The 21,764-nt window shown below is 40.9% G+C and overlaps 1 protein-coding gene across 1 annotated transcript; it reads right to left on the reverse strand.

The window, feature by feature from the left end:
- Positions 1–6,250: 6,250 nt before the first annotated feature.
- LOC140210404 (uncharacterized) lies at positions 6,251–20,969 on the reverse strand. Its single transcript, XM_072279334.1, has 9 exons — positions 20,891–20,969; positions 18,001–18,081; positions 16,239–16,313; positions 15,747–16,052; positions 12,356–12,652; positions 8,821–8,928; positions 8,001–8,044; positions 7,368–7,478; positions 6,251–6,581 (listed from the first exon to the last, which is right to left on the reverse strand). The coding sequence occupies exons 1-9, from the start codon at positions 20,967–20,969 to the stop codon at positions 6,495–6,497; spliced, it is 1,188 nt and encodes a 395-aa protein (XP_072135435.1). The 3' UTR covers positions 6,251–6,494.
- Positions 20,970–21,764: the final 795 nt, after the last annotated feature.

Below are 21,764 nucleotides of genomic sequence, written 5' to 3' on the forward strand. Positions count from 1 at the left end.
ACACAGTGACTGAGGTTCTCACGTACAACATTTTTTTGCAATTGCCAATGGAGGTGGACCAAAGATAAAGGAGGTGTTTGTCACACTTGACAAAACAGTTGGGGCAATGAGTGCACTGTCTGGAATGTACTGTTATTCTGTAGATATCGGTAGTGAAACACTTAGACTATTCTGTGCATTTCTGACCGCCCAGCTATCGCCCAGCAGTCCTTCACACAGTGCAGAATGGACTCACGAGTACGTTTGCAGGACAACAAGCTGTTAGCTGTAGAGAGAGGCTGGAGTTATTCTTCCATGTGTACAACAGGTTGAGGGATGACCTGATAGAGGAATATGAATCAACGTGCCTAGCTTACGGTCTCTCACCCAGAATTGGTTAGTCAAAAATGAGAATACATCAATTCAAGGTGTGATAGAAAGCATTTAATGTGTCTAGGGAAAGTTTTTCAACAGGTAGGAGCTTGGTAAATGTAAAATGTACCAGAAGGTAGAGGTGGGTTAGGTAGCAATGTGTGAAATGAAATTGGATTGGTATGTTAGGTAATGTTGAGAGCAAAATGTTTGCAAGGGACAAAAATGGTCCTCTGGGAGATCAGAAGGACAATCTATGCATGGATCCAAAAGAGAACGAGGAGATCTTAAATAGATTATTTGCATCTGTATTTACTCGGGAGACGGACACAGGGTCCACAGAAGTGACACAAAGCGGCAATGAGGTTATGGTCTTGTATTTCTTCATTTAAATCTTTGAAAAGTGGGTCCAAGACCAAAGGGAACCTAACATGACTTATTACTGTAGGCTTCTTCTTCCCTTCTCTTATCTCCAGCTATCAAACAAATTCTCGGTCCGATCCAACACGTTACTTTTAGTTCCCAGTGTTCTCATTTTACACATATGTCAAACATTTTCAAGAAGTTCTCTGAAAATAGTTTTCACATCAGTAATAGAAGAGATTTTACAGAGTTGCTGGAAATCTAGAACAACACACAGGAAGGTGCAGAGGAGCTTAGTAGGTGAAGAAACATCTATAGAAATGAATAAACAGTAGATGTTTCGGGCCAAGACCCTTCGTCAGCATTGGAAAGGAAGAGGGAAGATGCCAGAATACAAAGCTGGGGGAGTGAATGGAGGACTAACAAGAAGGTCATGGGTGAAGCCTGGTGAGTGGGGAGGAGGCGATGAAGTAAGAATCTGGGAAGTGATAGATGGAAAAGAAAAGGTACTGTAGAAGACAGAATCTGATAGGATAGGAAAGTAGACAATGGAAGAAAGGGAAGGAGGAAGGGCATCAAGGGGAGGATATAGGCAGGTGAGAAGAAGAAGTGGGAGGCCAGAATGTAGAACAGAAGAAGAGGGAAGGGAGGGAGAAAAATTAATGAAAGCAGAAATCAATGTTCATGCCATCAGGCTGGAGGCTACCGGAGTGAAAATGAGGCGTTGATCCTACACCCTAAGAGAGGCTTTATAGTGTCATAAAAAGAAGCTGAAGACCAACACGTCGCGATGAGAATGGAGAAAGGAAGTAAAACGACTGGTCACCGGAATTTCTGCTTTTTTTTTTGGATGCAGTGGCGGTGCTTGCAAAAGTGGTCCTTTAATTTATTTTGGGTTGCACCAACGGAGTGGAGGCGGCATCGAAAGCACCGGAGAGAGTAGACAACCATAATAGATTCAAAGATAAAAATTTTCCCTCACCAGGACAGACTATTTGGGGCCCTGACTGGTCGTGACTAATTATATCTCTCAAGTGTAATTTTCATGTTGTCTTGGCCTGACGAGCACATTTTTCTACCATTTAGATTTACATTTTTGATTCGAAACCAAATGTTTTCTTCACTCAGGGATCTGCTCATCTCAGTACAAGTTTGACAGCACTTCATAGTCATTTACAAAGGAAAGTCAGTCTAGAATCTACCTCAGTGTTGTAATTTATCACACAAGTAAAAAACCTATCTTCATAGGAAGGCCACTTCTGTTTTAAGAGTATGTTCAGAAATGTAGAAGAATTTTGACAAAACTCCGAATTGATTTCATTATTTTCTGATTCAAATGAAAACAATTCTCAATTCTTCTCCAGGTATTTGCTCATGACAGGCTAATAAATGTTCTCGGTGCCAAAAGGCCACTGTTCATTCCTCTCCATCGATGCCACCTTCACGCTTGGACCGCTGTATAAATAAAATGTTTCTCTTGACATTGATATTGTTATGAGTTTCTCTGTAGTTCTGTGAAGTACAACGAGCACCGCAATCGATATAGTCAAAGATTAAAACGTTAGAATTGTATTTTATTTGATGTTGTGATGACGCTTCACATTATTCTCTTTGCAGAATGCTCAAGCCGTATAATTGAAACACAGATGTTGCAGAACATCATGACAAATTTTTAGTTGAGAGGAAAAGAGCTCAAAGTCACTTATTTTAACTTTGAGCCATTGTCTGTAACATGAGCGTCGAACTTAAAAATAAACGTCTGAAAATCGATTTTTGAACTGCATGCAAACTTCACCCACAAAAGGTTTCCATCATATCATTAGGCTCGTTTGTGCATTTCTATTTTCTGCTATTTGTAACTTCCTGTTGACCTGCGTGAAAACTTTGTTGCAGATCTTTAGCTGAAAGAAGAAATTGAATCGTAGTGTATAGCACGGAAGAGGCTCATCTCAACCATTCGGAATGAAATATTTTTGAAACTGTTATTTTCCCTTCCTCTATCATGGTACCACTTCCTCTGGAAGCTTGTTCTACACATCTACCCTCTGTCTGAAAACCCTGACATTCAGAGTTCTCCTTTAAATATTTCTTCTCTTAATTCAGAACGATATCCTCTCGCTTTAGGTCCCCCAGCTTGGAAAATTGACTATCACCATGTCCGTAGCAATGATTTACCGATTTTCATAACGTTATAAGCCATACTGCTGTATTCCAGAGTGAACAGCCCATTTCTGTACAATCCTTTCATGCCACCACAGCCTCCCCTTCAAAGCAATGTCCCGGTGTATCTCCACTGCAATCCTTTTAACTCTACCGCGTGCATTCTATCTTGTGGTGACCAGAAGAACAAGTAACGCTCCAAGTGCGGCCTAGTCAATGGTTGCAGATGCAATATGATATCCCATCAATCGTCAAAACACTGTGAAGAGAGCAACTAGACTAATGGCCCTCTTGTCTAATATCCTGATGTGTCGTCTTTTCAGGAGACTATCAATGTGATCCCTAAGGTCCCTCTGTACCTCAACGGTTCCATATACTGTATAATGCATGTCTTTGCCAATGGTCCAGTAAATTATAAACAGAAGAGACTCTGCAGATGCTGAAATCCAGAGTAATAAACACAAAATACTCCAGAAGCATAGCAGGTCTGACAACATCAGTGCAGCGGAATTAACAGTTGTCTTTTTGAGCCGAGATCCTTGATTAGCCTGATTGCTTTTCTTACGGAGTTGAAAGCAACGTTCCCTCTAATTTTGCAGTAGCGTAGACCAACCGTTGCACTGAGCAGGAAATTTTTACACCGCCTCTATGAGGATTATGCACGGGCTGGCAGTTTATTAACAATGTGCTACCGCTTTGTACCAGTGTTGTAACTTGCAACACTGACAATGTAAGTACGTTGATGGTCTAAAGTATTTTACATTAAAATTATCGTACGTTTATTATGCAGAAAAATTACGGATTATATTCATTGGCACATAAGTATATGGGTTTCAGAAATGCATAAACATAGATTTCATAATCATATTAGCATAATTAACATTATCTAAAGGAAACTTCCAGCTGCGTGACAGCAAAGGCTATATGCGTGGGTGGAATTCGGTTACTGCGCGACTGCATGCTTGCACAGCTTAATGGGAACAGTGGTGGCAAGTGTATACAGACGACATAGACAGGAGGCTGGGTTTCCTAATGAACTGAACTGCGTCCGCAACCTTCTGTAATTTTCTTCTTGTTCTCGAGGGCTGTCTCCCGCTGTCAAAATTTTGAGTATTAGCATTGACTTGAAACCTACAAAGAGCTTTGAATTGTGTTAAGATTGATTATTGACGTACACAACCTTCACATTGTGATCATTTCAGACGACATTCTCTGTCTACGAAAAAAATATCATTTTCATATGGACACGTGAATAAATTACTCGTACAGAGACGGTTGTAATATTTTCCTTGGAATGAAAAAATGGTCATGCAGAAAAAGGTACCCAATGAATTAAACAAAACAGCCCACTTTGTGTTCCATTCACAAAGTTTAATGAAGCTACAACCATTTCTTTGACAATGTCCATAAAACCTGAAACTTTTAATGACATTTGAATGAGGGCCAGAGTGGACCCATTGTCCTACTTCCTGCATGGCCTTATGCATACAAATTTATAAATATATCACTGTTTCTGTATATGCCGTAGAGTTACCGAAATCTTAGCCAACACGATAGGCAAATTCTATCTTCACAGTCGAACGCGATTAAATATTGCCTCAACAGGTACTAACTTTATTCGCTGTTATTGTAAATAAGCTACCCACTGTATTACCATAAACTTTACAACTGATTTCAATACCCCTCTTTATCCGTGTGGTACGTGGTCAAGTGGTTAGTGCGTTGGGTTCACGATCTGAAGGTCGTGGGTTCGATCCTCGGTCAATACACCACCAAATGCTCCACTCCACCTAGCTGAAAATGAGTACCGGCAAATGCTGGCGTCCAGCAAAAGATAGACCGGCGTCCTATCCGAGTGGGAGTTTCGTACTCCCAGTCGCTTCAAGCCACCGAAACCGGCATAAGCACTGGCCTGATGGGCCACAAGGCTCGGGACAGACTTTAATTTTAATTTTGATTTATTGGTTTCCCTGTGGGTTGGGGCCACAAGGCTCGGGACAGACTTTAATTTTAATTTTGATTTATTGGTTTCCCTGTGGGTTGGAGCACAATTCAGTGTTTACGAGATGTCAATCACTTATTTGCTGTTTTCCTCTTCTATTACAATCGAGTGACTGAATTATTTGGCCTGAAATAATAAGAAGCTGCTCGACGAATTCAAGGGGCCATACAATGTGTGTGAAGACAAGAGAATGGTCAACGTTCTGCGATCGCAACTCGGGATTAGAGGGTAGAGGTAAGATAGTCCATATAATAACTGTAAGAAGGAGGTGCGCGACCGAAGCTGTCAGGTAATAGGTGGAACCAAACTGTGGGCTCGAGTAGTGGAGTGGTTGCAAGCGGAGCGAGAATAGTTTTTTTTTATAATTGGCGGATTCTACCTGAAATTACAGAAACTTTGTCTCGCCAATGGCGACGACTCTCTGGATGTTGTTTTTTTTTACCGTCTGAGGAACGTTCAGGTAAAATCATTGGGATGTATTTAGTAGAAGTTGTTCCTTTTTCTTGAAATGATTGGGAACCAGAAGAGGAGATTGTGACTGATGATATCAACCATTCTCACGTTGAATGGCCGGTCGCGCAGAAGAGAGAGACGGAATGGTGGAGTCTGCCTTATTCCCGATCCTATCCTTCAGTTCCCTACTTCTATTGTTTTTTCAGTGGCAATTGGCTCCAATGAATCAGAAAAAAATGTCGAAGTTTCTTTGATGTGTTTACTGTATATCTGCGTTCAAAGAATGTTTGTGTTGAAGTTTGCATGCTGGTGTGCTCATTGAACTGTGAAGCTGCAGAGCTGCGCAAGTCAGTTTGTCAGCAAAATTGTTATAGTCTGTGAAAATAATTCAAAATCTAACATTCAGTGACTAATTGAATCAAACGATTGCAAAATAAATTAGTGATGTACTCATCAGTTATCAATTTTAGATTGCTACCGCTATACACAAGGTTTATGTCAATGTTCGTTCAAGATCTCCCTTTTTAATTTACATGGAATTTCAACGGCAAAAGCTTGTCTTGTCCCACAGAAGAATGAAAGTTTTTTTTTCCTTACTTAGAATGAATTTTAGCAAAATCTAATTGGGAGAGTTGAGAAATCGTTGTAGAGGTAGCTATGTTACTAAATGCTTGTCTAACTCACAATACAAGCTCATTTTCGTGTTATTTCTGTCTGATTTCCGCGGCCTGATTTATCTACTGAGCTCACAGGTGGTTGCTTCACTAGAGTAAAAGTTTAACTTGAACTGGACCTTATTGCGAAAGGACATTACGAAATTGTGATGATTATATCGCCAGCGATATAATTGTTCTGCAAGCTGACGTATATGAACTAGAGCAGATTTGTCATTCTCTTTAAACTGACATTGCTGTTCTTCTTTTGCAATTGAAAACATGTTTATTGATTGGTTCAGAAAGAAATTTCGCCCATTTGTCACAATGTCCACTTCTCTTATTCTTAACTTTCAGTATTATTTCAGCCGTCGTTACCTACTTTCCCCACAGAAGATAAAGGGAAACAATCAGTTGGGAATGCATTCGTTCACAGTCCACAGAACCGAAGCCTATTTCGATTTTGAGCTTCTCGCTTCCTATGAAAGCTTCACATCTGCGTACACTGAATGTTAGCTGCCGTGCTTAAATGCCGATACTTCTTTGTTGGGAAACTGCAGAGCGGCATATGTCAACTTTTCATCACTGCCACGTCGAGTCTGTGGAAATAATTCAATATCCAGTCTTTGTCAATTGTCCAGCAAAAAAGTGTAGCGATCGATTTTAAGATACAATTGTAATGTATTTAAACATTTTCATTTTCGGAATACTGCCATTTTATTGAAAGAGAGAAAACAGAAATCGCTGTTTCTTTGTTCTTCACTGCCATTTTGCCATGTTTTACATTATTGTATAAGGTATTATTTTACACGGAACGAAAACTGCTTTCGGTGGACGGGGAGGAGGCCTCGCCCGGCACATGTAACGTGCAGGCCCAGCGGTATGTGGACACGTCCTGATGATCGTTAACCAGATCCCCAGCTATGGGTAAGTACCTACACTGCTTTGGGGGCAGCCTCGAGGGAGTCGAAAGCTACGGGAGTAAACCTGGGCAGCAAATCCGGAGTGCAGCCCCGAATGTGGCTGGAAGTTATTGAGCATCCGTCCGGAAGCTCCTGCAGCCAAACTGTTGCCAAACGTGCTGCTTCATAAGCTTTCCTTTGGAGGACACTGGTGAGGTCAAGAGGGAGATTCTGACGAATGGAAATCTTAGGATCGCCATACCTTCCGTCCTGGCTTGTGATGATATTCATCATCAGCCATCAGGGCCATTGTCCTTCGAGACAAACAGATGACCACCACCAACCACCACAAAGTCAACATTAGACCCTTCTGTTTTTATAGTTTAAAACTAGATAGTTTAAGACTATAGTTTTATATTTTAATATTCTTTCCAAAAACAATGCTTCTTTTGTATCTCCCCGCCCCCAATCCCTTGGCTTTACCTTGGCATAGACAACATGTTCGTCCTGGCGTCTAACCTGGTGATCTTTTTTGTTTTCTCTCACGTTTAGTGTAGCATAGGCAAGGTTATGTTCAAATGGCGCTATTCCGGTCTGTTACAAAGAGGTAGTTAACATTGTTAGTGGCAAGTCTAATGCAATTCCAATTCCATTAAGAAAAATGAGTATGAAAGAGTAAACTTAAATAAGTTAAATGCGACATAATAACATTCCAGCATCAGTAAATAATATTGCGAGGTTTGTTGTTTCAGAAACGGTACGAAATGTGTTTTCCCTAGTGCTGAACGTCGCTGTGATCTTTCAAGATTGAAATTAATTTCCAAGCACCATTTTCAGTCTATTCTACGAGTAAGATGAGTTTCTCATCTATCGTCATCTTTTTCCTTCCGCATTTATTTCCCTTTTCCTCCTTTCCCTAACAGTTTACACAGGGACAACTGTCACCTTTTTATTCTTCAGGCCCTACAGAGTATTGAAGCAGCGTTGTGTGGGTCAGTGGCTGTCTTGGGTTCTCATACACTGACAGACATGTCCATTCTGTAATCGTAACTTATCATAATATTCCTCTATCAAAATACCCCTCTCAGAAGCAAAAAGAAAAGCTGTATCACCTACCGGTTCTCCGCACGGACTTGCTTCCTCAGAGGTTCTTTGAATACCTAATGGATTCAAAAGTACAATACTTTAAATAATAGCTGTAGTGTTCGGGCACGTGGCCAAGTGGTTAAGGCGTTCGACTAGCGATCTGAAGGTGGTCAGTTCGAGCCCCAGCCGAGGCAGCGTGTTGTGTCCTTGAGCAAGGCACTTAATCACACAGTGCTCTGCGACGACACTGGTGACAAGCTGTATGGGTCCTAATGGCCTTCCCTTGGACAACATCGGTGTCGTGGAGAGGGGAGACTTGCAGCATGGGCAACTGTCGGTCTTCCGTACAACCTTGCCCAGGCCTGCGCCCTGGAGAGTGCAGACTTTCCAGGTGCAGATCCATGGTCTCGCAAGACTAATGGATGCCTTTATTAGTGTTATAAAAGTTGAAGTTGTGCGTTGGATTGCAATCAAATTTCTTGCCTAAAGGTGCAACTCCTGACAGCTATTCAAAATGCTATGGCGCACATTGTGGCCATGAAATGTGTTGTGCATGACCTTTCATGAATGTGGTGGAACTAGATTTTGATTGAAAGAGTAGAGTGGCGGTACTTGTGTAAAATCGCCGCACAAAGTCAGACTGAAAACCCCAGGCGTCTGAAAAACATAGGCACAAGGAATGATTGGATAACTTGAATGGGAATGTAAAAGTATTCTGTAATTTATAGTAAGTATTGTCGAATGTGACTCGGATAATGCCTTGGAAATCTTGATTCTCCCATTAACATTTCTGTTTTCAATCTGTAGAGGTAATAAATGGAAATGCTTGCCAAATCATTCGTGTTCTTACCACGTTTTGCCTTTACTCCGATTCTTATCAAAATTATAATCAGAACTACAATTGCCAGTCCGCTCAACGCACCTCCGAGAATCAGGGGCTTATTGATGTTGTCTAGATCTGGTAATAAAAGAAGAAACTGTGAAACATACATAAATATATAGCGACCGTGAGACAAGGAAGTAGAACATTTTAATTGGTAATTCAGGCCTAAACAAATAAAGATTGCAAGAGGCACAATATGACACGAGTTTTAAGGTAATGATAGGACTTATGGAGCGAACAGATCATCTTACATCATGGTTCTTTACAGCGCAACACACAAAAAAAATGTTACAGGAACTCAGCAGGCAAGGCAGCATCTGTGGAGAAAAGTGGGCAACTTTTCGGTCGAGAACCTTTGGCAGGACTGGTGCTGCCTGGCCTGTTGAGATCCTCCAGCATTTAGTGTGGGTTGCTTGGAGTTACAGCATCTACAGATATTCTCTCGTTTGAGTTTTGGTTCTTCACAGTGAGTACTTTTTATTTGGGTTAAGATATTTTTTTCTTATAAAGATGCCTTTGCAGATAGTTTGGTCGCAAATTTGAACTTACATCGTTTCTATTTCTGAACTGTCACTCGAAAATTTTCTCAATAGATTCCATTGAAAAACAAGAGAAAATGACGTTTTACTTCCATAAAACATCACGAGATGCATTAATAGAATATTAAAAAGCACAATCCGAAGGATATATGAGGAGAAGAGTCCAGGTAATTGGTGAAAATTGGAGAGGAAAACGACAAGGTTTAGAGTAAGTAATAAGACAAGTACACTGGCAGAGAGAATTCCAGCTTTATGTGCGGAGGTAGCCAAAGGCGTAGAATTGCGCACATAGTTAAAAAAATAACAGAATACGGAACAATAGACGAATTTATATATCATTTATAAATATTTGAAACATAAATATGATTTGACTATTTATAAACGTGACCAACTTCCAAATTACTGCTTGATCCTGTCTCACTTTCCTGTATGGTTCAGATGCTTCGTTTCTCAACTGGCATGAAATATAACTATATCAGTCTCGGATATTTCCAATGAATACACATGCACAATATTAGAAAGGTAGAAATTACAAAGATTTACCAACTTCTCAATGAGGAAACCTCTCAGTACTGACTCTTATCAGGACAAGGAATCTACCTCCGGCTGAAGGAAATTGTCAACTCATATCCCCTACCGGAATCTTATCTATGTATTAGATCGTACTCTCAACTCACAGAGCCTTTTGAATAACCTTACATAAAATTGTTTGTTTTTTTTTGTCACGGTGATATTACCGTACAGAAGGTAACATTCACATCCTTCCTGATCTTCTTATTACATATTCTATTTCTCGCTTGAGATTTTATTTGGTGCAAACATACTATATGTTCTTTACACAAAATCTATCAAAGTAAAACATATTTTTCAAATCCTTTCACCCAAAGAACACCGTTTTATATAATTACAAAAAACTTTACTATCCATTTTAATATTTTAAACTACTTTATTTTCATAAGCTATCTTCCTTCCCTTATTGCTCTCTTAGTGATTCTTTGTTGTTTTTTTTTTAAGTTTTCCCAATCTTCCAGATTCCCACTACTCGTGGTGACTTTGTACGTATGAGCTTTCAGTTTGATATCTTTTTTTATTTCCTTAGTTATCCGACGCTGGCTCTCCCCACCTGTACTCTCCTTGCTTTTGACTGGAATATACTGCTATTGAGCATCGTGAACAAACTCTTTGAAAGTATTCTACTGTTCTTCAAACGTCCCACCAAGTAGCCTATGCTCCCAGTCTACCCTAGCCAGCTCTTCCCTCATCGTTTTGCATTCTCCCTTGATCAGGCATAAGGCACTGCTTTTAGTTCGAAATATTGTGCCTTCCATTTGTAGAAGAAAAACAGTCTTTCTAAGAGGATCCCTCACTACAAGATTGGTCATTTTACTTCTCTCATTCCGCAGGGCCATATCCAAGATTACATTTCCCTTTGTAGGTTCAGTAGCATGCTGTTGAAGAAAGCTATCACGTATAGATTCTTTGAAGTCCTCCTCAAGACTGCCTCGACCAACTTGATTGACGTAATCTATGTGCAAGTTAAAGTCTACGATACCTGCTGTTCCATACTTAATGCTTCAGTTATTTCTCGGTTTAATGCCTGTGCCACTGTAATGTTATTATTCGGTGGCATAAAGACAACTCCCACCATGGATTTTCCCCTTTACTATTCCTAATCTCTATTCAGATGGAATCAACATTCCGAACCTCAGATCTTATATCGTCTCTCACTATCGTCCTGACCTCATCCTTATTTAAGAGAACTTTCCCGCCTCCCTTACCTTCCTGCCTATCCTTCTGTATTACCTGATATCCTTGGATATTTATTTTTCAATCCTCTCTATTCTGAATCCATGTGCAAGGTAAAGTCCACGGTACCTACTATTCCATTCTTACATGTCTCAGATATTTCTGGGTTTATTTCCTGTGCCACTGTAATGATATTATTCGGTGGCCTAGGGACAATTCCCACCAATGTTTATTTTCCCTTTACTATTCCTAATCTCTACCCAGGCGACCTCAACCTCAACATTCTGCTCCAGAGATATTTTATCGTCTGTCACGATCGCCCTGCTCTCATCTTTAATTTAGGGGGCTTCCCCACCTCCCTTACCTTCCTGCCTATCCTCCCGTATTACCTGATGTCCTTGGGTAGTTAATTCCCAGTTCTCTCCATTCTGCAACCACGGTTCTGTACAGGCCACTAAATAATACGCTGTTAAACTGATTTGTGCCACAAGTTCACTGACTTTGTTCCGGATACTACGAGCATTTATATAAAGTGCCCTTACACACATTGTGCCTTTAAAATCTAGTGATCTTTGTCTTTTATGCGCTTGATTTTTCTGCATTCCTCCATCACTTTTCTCTTTTTTTTCATCTTTTGTTTTTACTTTATCATTATCCACACTTTGCACTTTTACTTTATCCATACTTCTCCAATCTGCTGAACAAACCCACATGCTACATATTTTAAAAACCCTATCCACAACCCCAGTTAAGCGATTCGCCAGAATCCAGGTCCCATCACTGTTTAGGTGGAGCCCATCCGAAAGGAACAGCTCCCTCAATACTCGTGCCAATTTCGCATGAATTCAACCCCATTTCTCCCACATCAATTCCTGAACTACGCATTTAACTGTCTAATCTTCTTAACCCTGTGCCAATTTGCACGTAGCTCAGGCAGTAATTTAGAGATTGCCACTTTTTCTGATTCTGCTTTTTAAGTTAGTCCCTAGCTGCTCAAAATCCCTGATCAGGATTTCTTCCCTTGTTCTACCTTTGTCGTTGACACCCACATTTCCTTGCAGATGTAAGGTTGTAAATAATGTAAAAACGGTACACACGTTAACTTCACTCCGTTGAAAAAAAAAATGAGATTTCACATTTTATTTCTCATGTTTATACAGCTGTCCAGGCATATTCTCATTCAGGTTGGAGCTTTCTTTAAATGCTTCCGGTCTTACCTTGTTCGATAATATAGCTGAAACTGGCAGGAATTTTGAGCGTTTCGTGAGATACCAGACAGGTGTAAACCACTTTACCCTGAGCAGGCTGCGCATCTTCCAAAGTACTGGAAGCCTCATACAATCCTTCTGAAGTCTCAGTTATTGACGGATCTATTTTAGGTAGAATTTCCATACTATTTCTGCGCCAAAGGATGTCTAATTTCTTCGGATAAAATGCTGCAGTTTTGCACATGAGCTTCCGGGTTTTCGATGAAGTTTCTTCAACACGAATGATTTTCAGCGGAGTTGGGGGAGCTACAACAGAATAAAACGCGACGTAGATTTTTTAGCTATTATCTGATCGTATGCGTTCTCCGTCTCATGCTACCACTCTCTATTGTTATCATTGCTGTCGTTTGAAATCGCCTGAATTTGTCATTTATTAATTATTTCAGGGGGCGGGTAAACATGATAAAACAGATGTGTCGGTGACAGATGGGGAACGCACGCCTGTTTGGAATAAACGTAGCAGGTTTAGTGGGTGTTAGGATTAAGCATATAACCATATAACAATTACAGCAAGGAAACAGGACATCTCGGCCCTTCTAGTCCATGCCGCACTCTTACTCTCACCTAGTCCCACCGACCTGCGCTCAGCCCATAACCCTCCATTCCTTTCCTGTCCATATATCTATCCAATTTAACTTTAAACGACAACGTCGAACCTGCCTCAACCACTTCTGCTGGAAATCTTTCCACACAGCTACCAGTCTCTGAGTAAAGAAGTTCCCCCTCATGTTACCCCTAAACTATTTCCCTTTAGCTCTGAACTCATGTCCTCTTGTTTGAATCTCCTCCACTCTCAATGGAAAAAGCCTATCCACGTCAACTCTATTAGTGATAATTTTTCAAAACCCGTTAGATTCTAGTTCCTGAGGATTGGAGGGTGGCTAATGTAACCCCACTTTTTAAAAAAGGAGGGAGAGAGAAACCGGGGAATTATAGACCGGTTAGCCTAACGTCGGTGGTGGGGAAACTGCTGGAGTCAGTTATCAAAGATGTGATAACAGCACATTTGGAAAGTGGTGAAATCATCGGACAAAGTCAGCATGGATTTGTGAAGGGAAAATCATGTCTGATGAATCTCATTGAATTTTTTGAGGATGTAACTAGTAGAGTGTATAGGGGAGAACCAGTGGATGTGGTATACTTGGATTTTCAAAAGGCTTTTGACAAGGTCCCACACAGGAGATTAGTGTGCAAACTTAAAGCACATGGTATTGGGGGTAAGGTATTGATGTGGATGGAGAATTGGTTAGCAGACAGGAAGCAAAGAGTGGGAATTAACGGGACCTTTTCAAAATGGCAGGCGGTGACTAGTGGGGTACCGCAAGGCTCAGTGCTGGGACCCCAGTTGTTTACAATATATATTAATGACTTGGATGAGGGAATTAAATGCAGCATCTCCAAGTTTGCGGATGACACGAAGCTGGGTGGCAGTGTTAGCTGTGAGGAGGATACTAAGAGGATGCAGGGTGACTTGGATAGGTTGGGTGAGTGGGCAAATTCATGGCAGATGCAATTTAATGTGGATAAATGTGAAGTTATCCACTTTGGTAGCAAAAATAGGAAAACAGATTATTATCTGAATGGTGGCCGATTAGGAAAAGGGGAGGTGCAACGAGACCTGGGTGTCATTATACACCAGTCATTGAAAGTGGGCATGCAGGTACAGCAAGCGGTGAAAAAGGCGAATGGTATGCTGGCATTTATAGCAAGAGGATTCGAGTACAGCAGCAGGGAGGTACTACTGCTGTTGTACAAGGCCTTGGTGAGACCACACCTGGAGTATTGTGTGCAGTTTTGGTCCCCTAATCTGAGGAAAGACATCCTTGCCATAGAGGGAGTACAAAGAAGGTTCACCAGATTGATTCCTGGGATGGCAGGACTTTCATATGAAGAAAGACTGGATGAACTGGGCTTGTACTCGTTGGAATTTAGAAGATTTATGGGGGATCTGATTGAAACGTATAAAATCCTAAAGGGATTGGACAGGCTAGATGCAGGAAGATTGTTCCCGATGTTGGGGAAGTCCAGAACAAGGGGTCACAGTTTGAGGATAAAGGGGAAGCCTTTTAGGACCGAGATTAGGAAAAACTTCTTCACTCAGAGAGTGGTGAATCTGTGGAATTCTCTGCCACAGGAAGCAGTTGAGGCCAGTACATTGGCTATATTTAAGAGGGAGTTAGATATGGCCCTTGTGGCTACGGGGGTCAGGGGGTATGGAGGGAAGACTGGGGCGGGGTTCTGAGTTGGATGATCAGCCATGATCATAATAAATGGCGGTGCAGGCTCGAAGGGCCGAATGGCCTACTCCTGCACCTATTTTCTATGTTTCTGTGTTTATCCCACTCATAATTTTAAGCACCTCTATCAAGTCCCCTCTCAACCTTCTACGCTCCAAAAATAAAGATTGACTTTAATTCTTATCCAATCTGGCCATTTTCGTTCCTGTCTCTGCACTTCTAGGTCAGTTTTGTATTAACGCAAAGTGAGTGTCAGTGAATCTGCAAAACTATGCTGGTTTCAATGAGATCGGCGTTGTGGAGCAGCACACGAATCAAGCTGTGTTTCTCACTGTAGAGGTTTTACACATCTATCCCATAATTGTCATTAATGAAGTGGCTTTGTTTGCCTTTGGGCTTTAGATGGAATTGAAGATATTCCTCTGTGAATTTACTGAACTGTTGATTACGGTGTTTCGATGTTCCCCGTTCCAAAAGCTCTTCGAGAGTTTGGCAGTATGGACGATGTAAATTAATTACTTATAAATATTTGTGGCTATACGTTTAAACAAATGCAGGATCGAAATCGGTAAAATACGTCGAGATGTGGTAGTATAAAAGCAGGCTGAGGAACGGGCGGATATCGTTTTACCTCAACAACGCTTCGCTTGGAATTAGATGGCTTCTGATTTGCCCTTCAACACAATTTGTCTACTGCTCCCAATCTCTACTTAGCTAACCCGAATCAAATCCTTTGACTAAAAATGAGGTGGTTCTGTTCATTCGCTGTTTAATGTTTTTGATTGTTTGAAGTTGTTGGGGCTGGTTGAAGAATAGGTAAATGCACGGAGACGGTGGGGAGTATTGTGTAGGAATATAACAAATACATGGTTGGAAATATCAACGGTCCAAATAATAAGTGGAGCAAAAGCCAATCGCCAGGTTCACATCGAAATAATAAACAGAATAATCCGAAAAACTCCAAAATGATATTTTCTTTTTTTCAAAAAAAAAGGTGTAAAGCGAATTAGTGACACAAATTTTCAAACAGCAATACCATTTCAAAACATTTCCGCAATCTTGGGTTTTCCTAAAATGCAAAAAGATGAAAATGTTCCACTTACTTAGCACAATAAGCTGAGATCCACTTCCATTTCCAAATATTTGTTGTTGACTTTTCACTTGACAGTAATACACGCCGACGTCTGAGTAGCTCACATTCAGGAGAGTAAATGTGCCCCTGCCTTTCTTTACTTTGAACTTATTTCTGCTGTTTGGTTCTATAAATGCCTTCTGATCCTCCTTCCACCACGAAACTTCAGCAGTATCTTGTAATATTGGAAATTTGCAGAACATGGAATCAGTTTCACCGATTGGGACTCTTAAGATTGGAGGGAATTGTTCTACATTGGTCGAAGTTGCTTTTGCGGCTGACAAAGCATAAGTGAGAATGATGAAAAGAGTTTTATTCATTGGACGAAGAATCAACTGACAAAATAGGCAGAACAATGGTATGCGAATTGAATATTTACTATGACTAAAATTGCTGGGGGTAATTAATGTATAATATTATAAAATATCTACTTCGTAGATTGGGAACAAATATTTAAGCGTACCTGGCCAAAACGCGGCGAGAAGCGCCAAGCACAAAACGTCTGCATCCACCGACATTGCAAATGAGAGTGGTCCACCTGAAAGATAGAAATTCATCGGATGTAATAATCAAGTGCTCGTAATATATGAAGTCATGTGGTCAAGGTTCCATGTTGCCTTGGGTAGAAGAAATGCTGCAGATACAGGAAATCGCGAGGAATACACACAACGCGCGAGCGGAGCTCAGCATTAATGATGAAAGAGAAATAGTCGATGTTTCGGGGTAAGGTCCTTCTTCAGTACTGGAAAGGACGGGAGAAGAAGCCACAATAAGGAGATAGGGGAGGGAAAGGCGTATAAGCTGGCAGGTGATAAGTGGAGGGAGGGGAAGTAAAGAGATGGAACTTGATAGGTGGATTTATATTCCGTCTCGGTAGCCTCCAATCTGCTGATATGAACATTGGTTTCTCTAACGTTCAGTAATTTCTCCCGTACACATTTCACCGTTTTCCATTTTCCATTCTGCGTTCTTTTTCCTCCTCACCCCGCTTTTCTGCTGCTCCTCCATTACTTTCGCCAATAGCCCAATGACCTCTCCTATCAGATTCTTTCTCATTCAGCTCTTTCCTACTTCCACATATAGCCTTCGGGGCATTCCGAATTCACACAAGGCGTTTCCTATGTTCTAGTCCTTCCCGGTTCACTGCGTCTAAATGATATAAGCTGCAGCCCGTTATTGATTCTTATCGTTAAGTAATTCTAGCACAGCACAGGAAAATGTCTTTCGACCAATGATGCCTGTATCGGTCAAAATGCAAATTGAATTCTATCTGCTCGCTCTTTTTTTGCATGTTCATGGGCATGTTTAAATGTCTTTTAACTGTTGTGATAATATCAGCACTCCCCTAGGCACTGTCAAGTCGCCTAACACTCTTTGCGTAACATACCTGCTTCACAAACCTCACTTATTTTTTTCTCTCTTACTTCAAGGCGATGCCCTCTATTAACTGCCGCGAATGTTCATGAGTGATACTAGTGAAGAGAGTGGCTCGGCCAACAGGATTATAGAATCCCGGTTCTCGACGATATTTAGACACTGTTTCGGAGAAAGGCGACCTGCATCATCCATAGGAAACGAGTTCAAGCAATTCACAACCGAAATTTAAGCTATATTGTAGTACACCTGAGGGAAGTCATGAGAGCACAAATGTAGCATGATACAAACTTCAGTATAAATTGAGACCGAGAAATCGTGATGACTGAGCTGTAAATTATTATTTCCCATCACTGTGGCGAAAATCAGGGAAGCCAAGGGATTAAGGGGAATTAACATTATTTTTTAAAAGATTCACGGGAGAAAAATAGAGGCGTCGGGGGAACGGGGTGCTCACGGTTTAATTAACGCAATCCGTTTGATGAACATACAGCACCTGATCAAATGTATCTTTTGATATTTTGAGAAGCTGCAGGAGAAATTGTCAGGCCTATTGAAATGATATCAGCATCGTTTCTAACAAGGATTAGTGTTACCGCAGCATTGGAGAGTGACAAATGTGCATTTATTTAAGAAGATCTGCAAGGACAAGCGGAGATTTGAAGGTGGCGAGACGAACATCGGTGCGTAGAAAGTGTATCGGAGGGAGAGAATCTATCACAATTTGGAAAGGCAAAAGTTGAAATAGTGACCGTAGTATGGATTTGTCATTTGGAATCTCATCTCACAAATTTGATTGAGTTGTTTTGAAGAGGTGAAGAAAATTGTTGAGGGCAGTAATTGGACTATACCTTCAAAGACATTTGCAAGGTCCTCTATGGCAAGCTTGCATGGAAAGCCAGGTGACATGGGAGCCAGGGTGAGCAAGCCACCTGAGCACAGCAACACAAGATTGGTTTAGGAGAGGGACTCAGAAGGTGACAGTGGAAATTTGATATCAAGAATAACCGCCTGCAACTAGTCGTGTACTAAACTGGTAGGTTCCAGTTCTAGTATTGTTCATCATCTCCGAAATATTTAGATGAAAATATCTTAACTTAGTTGATATCTTTCGGGATGCAACGACATTGGTGGTGACAGTGAAAGATAACTACGACGATAAACTGCGAAAGCAGGCCAAGCAAGTGCAGATAGAATATAACTCGGACATTTGCACAAATTGTATTTTGGTCAATTAAACTAGGGCCGGTATTGCACAGTAGATTGTCCAGGGCGTTGAAGTAAAACAACGTGACTGAGGGGTAGACGTAGACTGATCATTGAAGCTGACAAAAAAGATGGATAGACTGGTGAGGAAGGTAATTGACACATTTATTCAACAGTTGTCGCAATGAGTACAGCACCTGGGCCGTAATATTCAACAGTACAAGTCGTTGCTGAAGCATAATAAGAGTATTCTGTGCATTTCAGATCATCCGGCCATAGAAAGTGCGCGATGAAGCTTGGAATAGTGCAGAAAATATTCACAAATACACTTGCGGGGCAGCGTGTTTTAGTTGTAGGCAGAGTCAGGGGTTATTCTTCTCTAGAGCACAGGAGGTTGAGTGGTGAGCTTATATAGGTATATAAAAGCATGAGGGGTGTAAGCAGTGGTATGGTTACAGTCTTTTACCCAGAACAGATTAATCGAAAATGAGAATGCATCTGTTCAAGTTGAGAAACAATACATTTAAATAGATGTGAGGCAAGCTTTCCAAAGCGAAGGGACTTGGTAACTGGAATAGAGTACGGGATCAATTTGTAGAATCGGGTACGATTATAATGTGCTGGGAACATTTGGATTGGTACACAGATAGAAAAGGTTTATTGTGATAAGGTCCAAACGCAAGAAAATCCGTCTAGCTGGGATAGGTTTCTGGGTCTACCTGGACGAAATGGGTTGAAATCCTGGTGATCCAGGATTTCAAATGTGTTGAAATTGTATGATCTCATGTATTCCTCTGGGCTAGCGGGGAGGGGGGGTGGTGTTCCTTCGAATGCCGGAGATAGAAGGGCGATGTGATAATAACATAGGGTTAATGCGTGATTTATCTAATTGATCCTTGATTATGGACATGGACGTAATCACGAAAATGTGTTCCGTGCACGTATAACTTATTCCCGTAAACCAGCAGTGTATTCTCCAATTGCGGCCTCATGTTAAGGTCAATAGAAGAAAGAAGGACAGGATACAATTGTCCCACTCATATGAAATTAATTTGTGTGAAAAATATACCTACCTGACTTTTAGAGGTGAGAGCAATATTCTCTGACTGGTTTATAGAAGGCAATAATAAGAATCACAGTCGAGGGTAAAACAAAGTAGCGATATCTTAACAACTTAAAATACGCCTTACAAATACTAGCCAGACTCCATTGAAATCGTCAAATGCCTGTTAATTGAAATGTATTCACTGCTATAAACGGTGTTTAATCTGTTTGAAAGTATTGTTAACCAAGAAAAACATTTATTTGGAGATTAAAGATTTTTAAATGTTTAACTTTTGTTTTCGTTTTGGAGGATTTGTGAAGTTTTGAAATTTACCCCCCCCCCAAAAAAATCAGTTGTTTAAAACGTTTTTGATTTGACAGTCCCAGTTAACTCTGAAGACTACTGGATTATTTTTCTCAAGAGACGTGTCACACTATTCGGGAAACCCCACGAATTGTGCATTATCTGACTATTACCATGTGCATGGGTTTATCACATAAAATCTTATCCAGCCGTCTGGATCGTTGTCATTGTTAAAAACAAATACTTGCAGGTATCTTGCAAGGATTGCAAATTCCACTGCACTTGCACTTTAACGTGAAAGGTTTTCGGTAGACGTGGAAGAATAAAAGAGTGAGAAACAAAATCAATGCCTTCTTTGCCACCGTTCATCGGGCGATCAATCAGAAATCTTAGATCTGTTTTGTTCTCCACTGACGTTCTATGATCAGCTGTTAATCTCCATGTTTCCTCCAATTTTGCGAACAGCGCTTTTCTTTGGAATATTTTGCGGTTGTTGTCCAGAAATTACTGCGCAATACAACCTAATGTTAATCCCCATGGTCCTGCATTACTTCATTCTAGTCTTTGAAAACATGGTGAGAAAATTGGGTCCAAGTCCAAAGGGACTTCAGCATGTTGTGTGCTCCTTCTTCCCTTCTCTCAGCGGCAGCTATATAAGCAATTCCCCGTGAGACACACCACATTATCTTTAGCTCACAGTGTTCATTTGTGCAAGAGATTCAGCAGATACTGGAAATCTAGAGCAACACGCTGGCAGATCAGGCAGCACTTATGGAAATAAATGAACGGTCAACATTTCGGTCCAAGACCCTTCATTAGGACTGGAAAGCAGGAGGGAAGATGCCAGAATAAAAAGTTGGTGAAGAGGAGGACAAGTTAGATTGTGATAGCTGAAGCCACGTTGAGTGTGCTTTGGTGGGTGGAGGGAAGCGTGTACGGTTCGGCGGTGGGATGAAGTAAGAAGCTAGGAGGTAAGAGGTTGAAAATGCAAAGAGCTGAAAAACAAGGAATCTAATAGGAGAGGAGAGTAGACTACGGGAGAAAGGGAAGGAAGTGGGTCAGAAGTGGATGTTATAGGCAGCAGAGCTGAGAAGATAAGAGGACAGAGGTGGGAACAGAAGAGAGACGTGGGAGGGAAAAATACCTGAAGGAGAAGTCGATGTTCATGTCGTCAGGTTGGAGGCTACCTAAACTGAATCCGCGGTTTTGCTCGCCCACCCTGAGAGTAGCCTCATGAAGGCGTAAGAAGAGGACAGGAATCGCCATGTCGGAACGTGAATGGATAGGAATAAAAACGATTGGCTACTAGCAAATTCTACATTTCGGGATGGACTGAAGGTGATCGAAAAGTTGGTCCCCTAGTTTGCGTTGAGTCTCAACAAAGTAGATGAGGCCGCATCGGTAGCTGTGGCTGCAGTAGACGAACCTAACCGACACGCAAGTGATTTGTTGCCTCACTGTTCGTGGCCCTGAATGGAGGTGATGAAGCTATAATTTTCAAGTTGTCTTCGCCTCTCAGGAAATTTTTCATTCCATTTCGATTTACATATTTTGATTCGAAACAAACTGATGTCTTCATCCATTTTAATACAACTTTGACGACACTTAAAAGTCATTTATGTCATTCTACAATCTAGCTCGGTTGTGAAATTAATTACACAAATAAAAATCCTTTTATTCATAGAACGGCCACTTCTTTGTTTCAGTATGCGATCTGACGTCTATATCCGACGACATTTCATTATTCTCTGCCTTAAATGAAAATAAACCGCAATCATTCTCCAAATAGTCGCTCGCGATGTAACCTTTCACGCTTGGAAGGTTGTCAGTAATCGATATGGTTAAAAATTAAAACTTAAAGCTCTGTTTTATTTCATATTGTGATGAAGCCTCTCATTTTTCTCTTTCCAGAATGCACACGTCGTAGAATCGAAACACGGATTTTGCAGAAAAAAAACATTAGAAACATTTAGTTGCGAGGAAGAGGCTTTGAAGACACCTTTTAAAAAAGTAATCCATTGTCTGTAACCTAAAGGTCGAGCTTTTAAAAACAAAGCCAAC

This window comes from Mobula birostris, chromosome 15, assembly GCF_030028105.1.
Source record: "Mobula birostris isolate sMobBir1 chromosome 15, sMobBir1.hap1, whole genome shotgun sequence".
Taxonomy (NCBI): domain Eukaryota; kingdom Metazoa; phylum Chordata; class Chondrichthyes; order Myliobatiformes; family Myliobatidae; genus Mobula; species Mobula birostris.

Excerpts from the sequence above, each read along its gene's own strand:
- LOC140210404 (XM_072279334.1), bottom strand. The coding sequence starts at position 20,969 with ATGGCGATTCCTGTCCTCTTCTTACGCCTTCATGAGGCTACTCTCAGG. Across the intron at positions 8,929-12,355 it reads CAGCTATATTATCGAACAAG|ATCTAGACAACATCAATAAG; the intron begins GTAAGACCGGAA and ends TTTTATTACCAG. Across the intron at positions 7,479-8,000 it reads CAAGTCCGTGCGGAGAACCG|ACCGGAATAGCGCCATTTGA; the intron begins GTAGGTGATACA and ends TCTTTGTAACAG.